We start from the raw sequence: 13674 nt of genomic DNA, 5'->3' as shown, positions 1-13674 counted from the left end.
CACGATGATGTGTTCATAAATACAGTCGTGACAACGAAGCATCGGATCTTTCGCAGTCATCCTGACGAAATTTATCGTCCACACCATTTCATGATCTGCATAAAAGCATAAATCAAAAATGCACAAAAAATTTTATGTTCCGAAGACTAAAAAACAAACATGAAAAACACTAATTACCCTTTATTCTTTAATTACCTTTTATTGTTGGCAAATAAAAAATTCGTTGCAATTAGACACATCCATATATAAAGATATCATATGTTGATATTGGTTTTTAATACGAAGACACTAATTAAACGCGCAATTTAGTATAGAAGTACCGTATTTTTATTTCATTTTAAATATTTGATTTCTAAGTTGAAGACTTTCGAAATTAGCACTAAGTGGTGTGTTATTTATATAATTATAATTCATTAAAAGCTTGAAACGTTTTATCTGAGCCCAAAATAAATATATTAGTTGAGTCTTATTTAGAAGGCAAATCTTATTTATGTGACGAAGAAGTTAATCGCTTTAAAGTTTCACTGAAACGGAACCCGAATTCCGATCAAACGGAGTCCTTTTCTTTATGACAGTCGGATTGTAAAATATTCGCACAGTATCAGACACATTAGAAGGACGGCATAAAAGTGAAAATAAAAATATTATCTTAAATCATGAGGCTAATTAAATATATACTTTTAAGACAGGATATAATGTTAGCAATTTAATCGCCGGCTATATTTTTTATACAATTTAAATTAAAATATTCCAAGTATAGATATGCATTTACCTGAACTTGGTGAATTCAAATTTTTGACCGAAAAAGGTATTTCAAATATAACTTGATTCCCAAGCGGTCTGTTAATGGAGCACTCTGTTTGGAATATTTTCAAATAAGGCCTTTCAAAATTTGTCCTAAATATATATAGTAATGAGCCCTTTATATAATATTACCTTGTTATTAAATATTGTCAATCGAACTTACCTCAGCACTGTGTACGGGTGCTCGGAACCTAAAGACTGGCGGAGAGTACGCCAATGCCGCTCTAGCTGCTGAAGCTAGTTGAACAGCGCCCAGCGCAGCTCTGTTACTTTCGCCACAATTTGTCGGTGGACCTCTTAACTCTTCTATCTGAGCACCAAGAAGTTCGTTCCGCAGTAGGCATCCATATGCTAGATGGTCTCGACCCCCTCCAGCTCCATCGTTACCGCCGTCGCTGCGAGGTTTCTTAGCTGGCTGATTTTCTGTGCCACGACGAATTGCTGAAAAGGAGAAAATAAAAATGAACATTTTCAAATCGGCAACATAATGATTGATGAAAATAATGATTATATAATACCAAAACAATGAGAAGTTAAAAAATATCTGCGATCACTCAACGACTGAGGTGTTATGATTAATTACTTAGATAATGTTTTTTATTAGTGAAAAGGAAAGATTAAAGAGCCCAAATTAAGCTGAGAGTACAATACAAAGAACTCTCAATAAATAAAGTATTATTTATATTACTGAAACACGCGTCCGTATTTCTGACAACAGCTCGAAATGCTATCTGGTGCATTTTTGTTTTGTTGGTTTTTTGTTTGGATAAAAAGTGCCGCAGCAAGAAGCATTTTAATTTGCGGTGTGAATATACTTTCATACTTCATACCGAATTCGTTTCAAATGCCGCCGATTGCTCGAATACAATTTCTTTAATTCAATTATTTACTTTAGGGATTTAAGATGTGCTAAATGTATTACCATTTTCTTAGCCGATTTAAATTTTATTACCATTTTTGCCCGCAAAAGATAAATATTTTTAACTCTTATCCGCTTCAGCCAACGGTAGACTTTACGGGATAAAATAATATTACGATAATAACATGAAAATGCTATAAATATAAGATTACTGTAACAAAAACATTTCCAGGTAAATGCCACCCAACAATCAAATTATGGGTTTTGTCTGTTGCGGCGGTAACGAATCCATAAATAGCTCTATGCGCACGCGCAGAGTACATCGTGGCTTGTCAGAGCCATATGGGCGCGTGCGGGTGATTCATTGCCGAAATAATTCTAAACATTTAGACATTTCAACGATCTTAGATTTATTTATTAGTAAAGGTGATATTTTTAAATCACTTAATTTATTATAAACTTTAAGAAATTATGTAACTATTTAAAAATATACAATGTCGCAATTCATTTAAAATTCCAACTTATTACAGTATCGTATTAAAAAAAAAAACATGAACGAGTTAATAACTTGAATTATAACCAATACAAATATTCCCTACTAACCAAAATACACTGAAATCGAACCCAACAATGTGGTAGATAATTCCGGATACTGATAATACTGACAATACTAAAAGTGTAATTAATCTTCGAAGGCCAGTTCTAAAATTTACGAAAAAAAAAAAAAAAAACAAATGCTCACTCATCTCAACTTTACATATCACATTAGTTATCATATTAGCTATAATCATCCAGAACCAGATAGGATTCAATTTAGAAAATGACTTTTATTTTACCATTAAAGAAAGAAAATTAAATTGATTTAAGAAATTTTTGATGAAATTTACAAAACAAATTTCAAGGTATCTTAATATAAATCAACAGACACGAACTGACAATAACCTAACTGTACTAAATTAAAACTATCGTTATGCACATGAATATTTCGTTTAAAATAAAAATCTAAAAGCAGACCAAACAGACAAATTTGTACATACATAAATTACCACAAAAACGATGTGAACGATGGAACTCGTATTGGACGTGACAATTATTAATTATAGACATAATTATGAATAACTTAAAGACGCAAAAGCATGCCCCCAATTTCCGACTACCCGGGAGACATTGCCAAAAATATTTTTTTCAACATGGTACATCTTTTCATCATCGTCAACTTTGGTTATTACGGTTTGTGATTCATTTGTAGAACTTATGCACTTCGAAGGTGACTCACTTGAGAAGTGCGTAGTTGGAGCAATAATTTAGGTATCACAAGGAAATAATTTGTTCAAAATACAATATCGAATGTATTTTGAACCAAAATTAATTAAAAACACGTAAACAATATAATCAAAATACAAAATGGATAACGCCAAAGATAAATTAGTAACTAATTATTTTTTGGTTGCAAATGATGCAACGAATATATTAATAGTGGGAAATACTTGCATAAACAACAAACAGAGCCTAAGCCAAAACAGTACTGGAAAATGACAGTACAAGAATTAGGTTAGGTGACGATTTGAGACTTAAATCTATAATAACATAAAATTAACCAAAACATTTCTTAGATATTTTAAAGAATTTTCCATAAAAATAGCACACATGTGAAATCAAGAAAATTTACAACTAAATTAAAAAAGGAATATGTTATATTTTTAACGAGTTTTAACTTGATTAATCAAACCCAACAATTAATATACGTATAGACATCAGCTCCACGGCATGGAGATTCTTAGATAGGTTTAAAGGTACGCAACACTATTTCTCACAATGAGAATGCAAAGCTGCAGGCAATTCAACACAGTTGCTAACGAAAGATATTGCTAGTCGTGATTCACACTTCGCTCGAAAACGACCGCAGCCAATGATAAAGACTACGTTCATAATATAAATTTAAATTCGAAGACAATACTAAAATTTTAGCTAAACTTAACAACGCAAAAACTGGACCGAGCAAGGAAGATATAACAGTTAGCAAAAAAAAAAACTAAATTATAATTTTTATTGGAAACAGTGATGTAGTAAAAATAAAGTAAATAAAAACATGGAAGAAATAAAGTAAATTTAACTGCTAGATTATATAAGTAAGTCTCCCTCAGATCTCGTTATAATGATTGCGCTCAGTCTTAGTAGCTTGAAGGGACCACGCTGTGTCGTACTGGCCGAGACCACTTATCTTCTATTAGATATTCATATACCTATACTTGCAATATAAATAAGTTGGTCGTGTAGTTTCACGAAGTATTAAATGTTAATCGACTCGACAATCATGCTTCTTAGAATTTTCAATTAAAATTTCCACATACAATTCTTGTATATCTATCCTCGTTTCTCATGCTAAACTAATTTATACGTTACATCGTTTAATATTCAAAACACAAATTTATGATGAGAATACTAAAAACGCAGCGAAATTTTCCATTTCCTCTAAAAATATCTATAATATAGTTTTGAGCAGTATCCGCCGAAACCGTTCGCATAAAGGATATATCAATAGGAATAGATACGTTTCTATATCGAGTTCATTGCTCTATACCGGACGTCGGAACTTCGGAAATGCGAACCAAAATTGCATTTCAATTTTAAGCGACCGAGCAACAGACATCAGTCAAAAGCTAAACTAATATAAAAACACAATCACACAATTTCCTTCCTGAGCAGCGCCCATACAAGGTGCGTCGACGATACACTTTGTACGTATTTGGTGGGGTACGTGACAAACCAACAGTCAATTAATTCAGACCAACGCCAAATTCGTCGACATCCTATCGGATGCGAATGTACGCTGAATGGTGATGGTTATAAAGGCTACTTTCCTTGGTTTATTTAAGAATCTAATCGTCTAATTCTAACCGCCTTTTGCAAGGCCTCCACCTACAATGCTGCCCACATCCAATTTATCGCGAATTGGTCCAAATTTCGATACCTACTAATCTATAACTACGTTCAAATAATTTAAAATAAATGAAACCAATCAGAAAAATAATAAAACATACACAATAATACTAGTAGAAGTAACAGTTACAGTTTACCTATTTAAATCCAAAAATAAATAGACACAGAATGGACATAAAGATTTGTAACATATATATATATCTAATGCATACATGAATAATGTTGACTTAATATTCAACATTAACCGGAAATAAATGTTGTCATCAGAAATCATTCAAAACGTTCGTAAGGTAGATATCAATACACACCTAACGACAAAAGGGTTTGCGAGGTAGGTATATGATAAGAGAAACTACTAAAACACTCGTAATGGTTATCACTATCTATAGACTCCAGAAAAAAAGTGTGTCATGCACTTCGGTTATCGTAACATTCTTGTAACAGGTGAAAAAAGTTCCAACGAAATGTTAAAATACAAATATTCAACGTTACAGTTAAAAATCGGACGAGAAACAATACAGATGCACCTAGTTCAGAGTTAGTGTTTAAACAGACATTGTATGACCGAGGTCAATACTGAAGCTAGCTGCGTTTAGTTATAAAACATTACGCAATTATTTTGTAACGTAAGAACCATTTCACAAAACTTCCGGTAAAATAAATATTAATTGTTTTATTTAAGAACACAAAAATATATTTTAAAATACTAAAAATATTGATGGCAAATAAATTGTACTAATACTATAAATAATTACTTTCTTCTCAAGGGCTCTTTGAACTTTGTTTAATATAAACAAGATAACTAATTGGTTCATTCGCCCCGCTCCTGGATGCTGGCGGATGCAAATGGACGAATGTTTACTTTAAGTGGCTTCGAGATTAGGGATGTCTGTCACAACTCAAAGGAGAGGCACTAATTAAAAATACAAACAAAAAGTACTCCTTCGAGCGAACTGCACGCAATTTCCTCAAGAACTGCCAACATTCCTTTGAAAAATTACTCTTCCTTTCGACACTCTTTATGGGACAACGGATTTATAAGTTAGCCGATGAAATGGAAATTAACGTCAGTGTTATAGAAGAGAAAGCAATCACCATCATTCACAATGAGGAAATGAGAGAATAGGGTTAATGATATAATATCCAGCGTTTTACAAATGTCATTGTAGGCCGGCAACCGAGCCATTAGGTACACGATTGCATGACCTAAATACTAAATTGCAGTATGCCTTTACAATTTCATAGTGTGCACTAGCGTTTACTAAAGGACACATAGCAACGACGCGTGATGTTTCTAGAATCAACAGACCTAAATTAAATTCAGGTTAGATTATAGATATTTTATTACAAATTCTTATTATGAATTTTACCTTTTTAAATCTTTTGCTCAGCGATTTATCGCTATTGATTTTTACTCGAGCGTATTTTCAAAGTACTTGTTATCTAGGAATTCTCGTATAAGCCTATACTTTCTACAATATATTATCGGTTATGTCTTTTAGGTTCCGCGTTGCTTGTGTGCGATTTATGGCTATCTTAATACCCCATTAAAACGCAATATACAACCCGAGCCATGTTCAATTTTTAATTATATATAAAAAAAGTATAATATTATGTATTAATATGCTCATGTACCTAGTTACTTTAAATATTATTATCTAATTACATTTCACAACTAACAAAATGATTAAACAAACAATTCCATTTTTTTATTTTAATTCATTAATTTAAACTAATTCCATAAATGATTACTGAATTTCTCATTCAGCAAACTTTTAAGGCAATGTTGCGATTGTAAAAATTACGCCAGAAAGGCTGGTAATCACTCTAAATCGTTATCACTCCTTTAAACGTAAGCCGCGATTTATTCTGCTCACTAAATATATTTACTTAAAAGGTTTGCGAACCGATGAACAAACTTAGTCTTTTATCATTAACAGTATTAATTGCTTCTGCAAAACTGATTTCAACTACACGTCTGATATATTACGTTCAAAATTCAAACCGACTCTGAATATTCAATAGAAAACGAGAAATTATAAATTACAAGTATATATTTTAACGCAGCCCTGTACAGAGATTTTAAATGGAATGCAGAGAGTCCTACAACGAAGCTAGTTCCAGTAAAATATCTAGCTATAATGCCTAGCTCGAATGCTAGGTCAATAACGGTATTCAAAGCAACGAGCGCATTGCAAGCGGCTCGGTTAATGCATCTTGAATCATCGTGCATTCCCTCAAGGAAAGTTCCTTAACCTTAGTTATCAGACTATTAGGACCACTCAAACGAGGCCCGTCATTAAATATCGGCTACAGTAGTTCCGATTGTTTTTAAAATGCATCGCTTATCGTTCCTATTTCAACTTATCGGGTGCCCGGACCATACACGCACTATTGTTGAGGACTACGACAATTGCATTCTATGGATTGACTCACGCGAGACTTAAGATTAAATAACTTTAAAAAATGTCTTGCGATTAAAACGTATAATAATACTTTATACTGATAGAGTACAGTCATTACTGAATTGTATTACGAAATAAGTATCTTGCAACTTGGATTAGCAGCGTTCATTTTGTAATTTTCCCTTCACCGCTGCGTTAACGCATAGAAAGAAAAAAAAAACCACACAAATTTATATTATTACGTATATAAAATAGACATTTAAGAGGTCAACGACTTGCTCAATCTTGAAGTATAAAAACTACAACATATGATATGAAGTCGATATTCATAAAATAATTAACTAATGAAAAATATTTATTAGCAAGTAAATCTATCATAGATTTGCATAAATTATTACCGAAAAATACGAATTATTAGTATCGACGCGTAATTATAAAATATAAATATGCATCTAAAGAGTATATCGACGTAATCAGATTTACAACAAAACGAATTCATATGGACTTTATCGAAAATCGTTTTAATGATGTGGGTGTTTAATCATGAACTGTCTACAAAGATTCAATTCAATGTACAATTGAAGTTCTCGATACGATCTGGACCGTATTAATTAAAGAAACCTGTATAATGAAATTAATAATACTATGAAAAAAGATTATAATTGAAATAAAAATGCCTTTAAAGTAAGCGACGCAAGAGTAAAGCTCGTGGTTATACATAATTTGGTAACAAAACAACTTTACGAACTAAAAATAATTGCATAAAAAGAACAATTTCGAAATTCCCTCATGCACTGCAAAGTATGAATAAACATATACGAGTGGCCGATGTGTATCACACGTTATCGCATGCAGTTTGCCGAATAAACAAGTCTTTTGCGGATCCAGCTTGATGAACTACCTTTGAAATTTAAATTCCTTACGTCGAGTAAATTTACTGCGACAGAAATTAAACTCGGCTACTGAATAATAACAATACTTAATACACGTTATTTTGAAGGGAAGACTGCTCAAAGTTTCTAACGCAAATAAATTAAGTTACCAGCGAATAAAAAATGTTTTTTTGACTAACAAAATGAGATTTTTACGTGAAGAAGCCTACCAAAAATTAAATTGAATCAAGGTACACTTTATCCAAGCATTTTCTTACATATGCACTTTTCAATCGTTATATTGTAACAATAATTTAAATTTAAAATTACCACCGGTTCGAATGCGAATTTTTCACAGAATAGAAAACGAGCAAGGTACTCTTTTCCGTCGTGTTAATTACATAGTTATGTTAAATACTTGCTACTAATCAACGTATGCTAACACCAAACCTTTAAAATAACCTATTAGTTTCAACACAATCGTTAAACATTAGCTGTTACACTGTTTCACTAACATAAAAGGCTTCAATACATAACAAGCGTAACTCGTGGAACACTGGCGACGTGAAAAACGGAAAATATAGAAGGGACCTAAATAGAGTCCGTTGAACTTTCGCTATTGTCAGGCTTAGCTATTAAACCACCTCATTTTAAAGCGGAAACATGTGCTGTAACTTTGTTTAATTAAAACCAACACTATACCCGAGGTGTAATTTATAAAAGCCAAATGAAAACACTTCAACATAAGCATACACGACGACCAAGTTCTTCGAAGCAAATTTGAAATGTGTAAATATAATAGAATCAATATACCACAGCAATAAAACACTGACAATCAACACGCTAAGCTAATGTAAGAACATTCGAAAACATCAAATGAATAAATAATTCGTACTGGTTGTTGCAGATAGTGTTTGTATAAATGAATTCGTCGTCACGGTTTTAGGCATTCAGTAAAATTTAATTTCGTGAGTGCATTGAACCAAAAACGTGGTCGATTACTTAAGACATAGTCGAGGTCGTGATCGATACACTGACTTTTTGCGTAGAAATGCTTTTTGTCCATTTTAAGGCAATAATAATAAAACACATACTACGTTTTTGCTATTGATTACCGATACGATGACAACAATCATATATCTTGTATATTAATAACGAGTGAGCGAGGCGTTTATAATCGTGACAGGAACAACTTCAAGACTTGTCAAAGTTCAGGTATTAGCAACGGATGATGATGTCAGAAAGGCAATACCTAATTCGACATCAATTGATTACAAAACATTGTTTACACTCGGCCTAGATTCTATACGTTGACAACTGATTTATGCTCATTCTCTGGTGTCAAAAGCACGTACTTGAGAGGTAAAAAAGGTCCAGCAATTACATATAAAGACACAGCGAGATTATTGACATCTAGATCATCTATCATCCGGTTATGTAACCATGTAACACAAAGCCAACATTTGTGTCGTCAACCAAACGTATACACAATACGCGAGTCGCTTTTTGCTATCAAAAATACATTGAAGACAAAAAGGTTACAGGATAAGAACTAGTCGAATCGCAAGTAGTCGTAGATATTTATCTATAACATATATAAATTATACAAACATTGATAATAAAACGGCTTCTGTTTAAGGAACTCCGAGACCTACTGAAGTATGGATTCAGTAGTAGTTCAGTTGGCCTCGCATTGAGGCCAGTTCTGTTGACAACTTAAACACAGCTACATGGGTTTATGTGTACTTTTGTAATTGCTAACAGTTACGTGCTAAGTCTGTGATTATAGAGTCTGTCACCGAGCGCTAACCTTTAGGCCTCACAAAAGAACCGCTCAGCCGTTACTGAAATTCAACTTATCTGTTTACATTTACAGTAATTATATTCACTGTTATATACGCTTCAGTGACTCCCGAGTCCGTTCCTCTCGCCTTACCTAAAAATCACGCTTATTAACTTTAGAAAGTTTATCTTCGTGTTGTTCAACTTATTCAAATTACTATTTTATTAAAATTATCGTATTAAATAAACGATAAATTTATTACGAATTATTTAAAAGCGTCGTAACGTATATGGGTTTATGACTTATCAAGCAAAAAATGCACTAGACCATCGACTAGTTTGTAATTATTTTATACATACGATTCCTTGAATTATATTATATCGCGATCCAATGATTATATTCATATTAAAAAGCGTACGGACTATTAAATGATTAATAAAAAATCTAGCAACGCATACCAAACTAGGCACAGTCGAAATGATAGCTAATGGTATTTAAATATCCGAGTTGAATAATTTCAATGGACCGGCGATGACATGATAAAACAAATGAATCATATATTATAAACTATGTATATAAATTCGTATTATTATTGTGAACGAATCAGCTGATCTTAGTCGAGAGTCAAGGTGAAGGCTGGTCAACCGAAAAATCCTGTCTTAACATGTAAGACAACGTCGTGTAAAAAAAAGAGAACCCCAAAATGGCACGTAATATTAAACCAGTGACATCACGAACCAGCTGATTGATGCATTTATATCAGTTACGAATTATCTCCGTGTAAAGTGATCTGATCACTTAAAGTAACATGGAATAAAACGAACTTTCTACTTAAATAAGGGTAATTAAATCATATTTTTTATGCTTCGATTGCATTAAATTTAAACGTTATTTAGAGGTAATTACTTTTCGCTTTCTGACATCATTGATTTGACATTTCCAAGAACTTATAAAATAAACGTCATTTATAAGCGAAACCATCGTTGTAATGAATCGTTTATGTTTCATTGAACGAGTCTAAAACAACACAGTCGTTGCACAACATTGTTGGAAAATTATCGAACTCAACACGTGGTTAATAAAATAAAGAAACTTGTTGACTCAGCTGATCGGTGCGTTGAACCTCTTTGAACAGGTAAAAAAGAACATTCGGTTTTATACTGAAAATTCCACAATGCTTATTAAAATGCGCGAACCCAATCACTGAATCACACGGTCAGCTGATTGCCCTCGATACTACGAGTGTGGGACATAAATTTTAGCTTTTAGTTTATTCCTTTTATCTAATACCCTTTAAACATTCACGGTTGCACTGACACGCTCGTTTAAGAAGCTAATCGAGTAACATATCGTCATTGCTTACTTTAAAAACGACCAATGATTATATGACTTAGTAGCTGTGCCCGCGACTTCATGCGCGTTGTTTGAATATAAGTATTTGGATATTGTAGCGTGATTTTATTTTCTAGTATATATATATTTCTAAAATAAAAGTAGCCTAAGTTACTCCTTATTACATCAGCTATCTGCCAGTGAAAGTCCCGTCGAAATCGGTTCAGCCGTTCCAGAGATTAGCCGGAACAAATAGACTGACAGGCAGACAAAAATTGTAAAAAATTATATTTTTGTATATGTACCTTGTATAGATACATATACATTTAATATAAAAATGGGTTATTTTAATATTACAAACAGACACTCCAATTTTATTATATGTATAGATAAATTATATTTTTTAGTCTTAAATCATAGAAAGTAATTTAGGTGATACTGAGCTTTATTAATGACAAATTTTAGACATATTTGCTCAAGTCTTGATTATAATATATTCTATAAAATTTATCCACTAAGAATTTAGTCAAAAATGTTTAATAAAATCATATACGTTCTTCACGTAGATATACGGTAAATTTTTTCAAGTCACTTACCCAACTACTACAACCTGGGCCTCACCAAGTATTTGACGGCCTAAGTGTTAAGTAAACACTTGATAGCATAGCATGACATCAGCTGAGAGCTGATCTTAAGTTGAAGGCATGTCATCACAAATCGTAGGTGTTGTAGATAGCCCTAAACTGGCCTCAATGTACGACATTAGAGTTGTTACACACATGTACATTAAGTCATTATTATCAAACATACAATTACGAATGCAAAAATGTTACACTTACGGCCTCACGTATAAACGGTGTTTAGTCAAACGCTGATTTCTCTTTCTGTCATCCTTGACTTGATATTTGAAAGAAAGAGACGGAATTGTTTTACTAAATTTTTACTAAACAATATTAGTAAAGTTTTTGGGGAAAATGCAACTTTAAATGGGAGAAATGATAGATATAACTTTATACGTATTTCACCGGCATGAAGTCGCGACAAGCAAGTTAATTGTAAAAAAAAAACACAATAAAATAACTATTGTAATAAATTAAATTATACATATATTATAAACGAAAATTAATTTTGATTAAATCAAACTAATACTTTCACATATATCGTATGACGATATAATGAACGCATAAGTAAATAATTTAAAATAAATAAAAAAGGAACACACTGTATATGTATATGCAAAAAATACAAAACTATATTGAAACATAAATAAAATTTAAATTATTCAGAAAAGTAAAAATAAACTGTTCAAACTCGAGTATTTAAATAAAAAAACGCGAACATAATTTATAAATTATCATAATTTTATCAGTGAATTATTATACATCAAATATTATATATAAACCAATAAATGCAGAGACGTTGCCTAACTATAATACTACCAAACTAATATACACAAAACTTATACCAGGAAACACAGTGCATTTCGAAGAAGTTTTAGTATATAATATTTATATATATATATGGAACTGCTCTTCGCTGTTTCACCCTGTTTATTGACGTGACAAGCACGAACATCATGCTCTTGTTTAGTTGTAATAAAAGCAATTAAATTCAGAATTAAATTGAATAATAATATTAAGAAACGATCATTCACATACAAATAATATATTTGTTTACTTATTAATAATCGGTAAACGCCTAGATGGTCCAATGTCCAACAAATCCAAGCGAATCCAAATCCCACTCATTGGTTCAAACCGATATATCTATACTAATATTATATATGAAGTAACACTGTACGTTACTTCTTCACGCTTAAACCGCTGTACCCATCTGTTATGCTATAGATATTTTTTTTCCATATTTCGATTCTTAAATAAAATCCGAATTGAGATTCGAATTCCAAACTTGAATCATACCGGGAAAAATCTACAGGAATTCGGTAAAGATACAACTTAATTATAGATTATATACCTCCTTAATATATTTAGGTGAGAATATCACTTCTAACAGTTTATAATAACGAAGGTGTTAATTTGTAAGTTTTATATGCACTCACCTACACGTAACACAAGGCACGTGTCAACATTTGTACAGCTGCAAGAATTATCTCCTTTAACAAGTGCAATATTGATTTAAACCAAAATGGCGAGAACAAATCTTGTCGGTAACGTTTGATTTATTCTATTTAATAAAAGAAGATCTGTAACATTTGTCTTAAACGTTTTCATTATAAATTTCACTTAACACACTTAAGTTGCACACGCCTACATTTATTAATAAATAAATATATATATGTAGGTATATTATATTGAGAAAATAAAATTACATCATAATACATACATACAGAGGGTTCTTAAAGTTTCCTTGGTCAATTTAAATGCATTGTCTCCATTCGTATTATTATGATAAGAAACGTCATAAGAAAAAAAAAATGGCTGACAGGAGCTGACATACTTACACAAAAAAATCTTAATAATTTGTTACTCCTCCATAACTGATCTGAGTGTTTTAATTCGAACATTAAACACATATAATAATAAAATCGTATTATAAAGAAAAATCTAAATACTACTGGCAATAATATCATAAAATACGCACGACTTATAATCGACCGATAACGATGGCTTATCAAAAGTCAAGCAATTTGTTCTGAATGTTAGTGGGACGTGTATATAT

At 31.9% G+C, this 13674-nt stretch overlaps 1 protein-coding gene across 1 annotated transcript in view; it reads right to left on the bottom strand.

Moving 5' to 3' along the window:
• Positions 1-13674, bottom strand: part of LOC125073381 (fizzy-related protein homolog) — a 43766-nt gene that overhangs the window by 22103 nt on the left and 7989 nt on the right. Inside the window, exon 3 of the mRNA XM_047684193.1 lies at positions 968-1245. Coding sequence (XP_047540149.1) covers positions 968-1245 — 278 coding nt within the window. The remainder of the gene's footprint in view (positions 1-967; positions 1246-13674) is intronic.

Source organism: Vanessa atalanta, chromosome 2, assembly GCF_905147765.1.
Source record: "Vanessa atalanta chromosome 2, ilVanAtal1.2, whole genome shotgun sequence".
NCBI lineage: Eukaryota > Metazoa > Arthropoda > Insecta > Lepidoptera > Nymphalidae > Vanessa > Vanessa atalanta.
The sequence above is the reverse complement of the archived record's forward strand: the minus strand, read 5'-3'. Positions and strand labels throughout refer to the sequence as shown.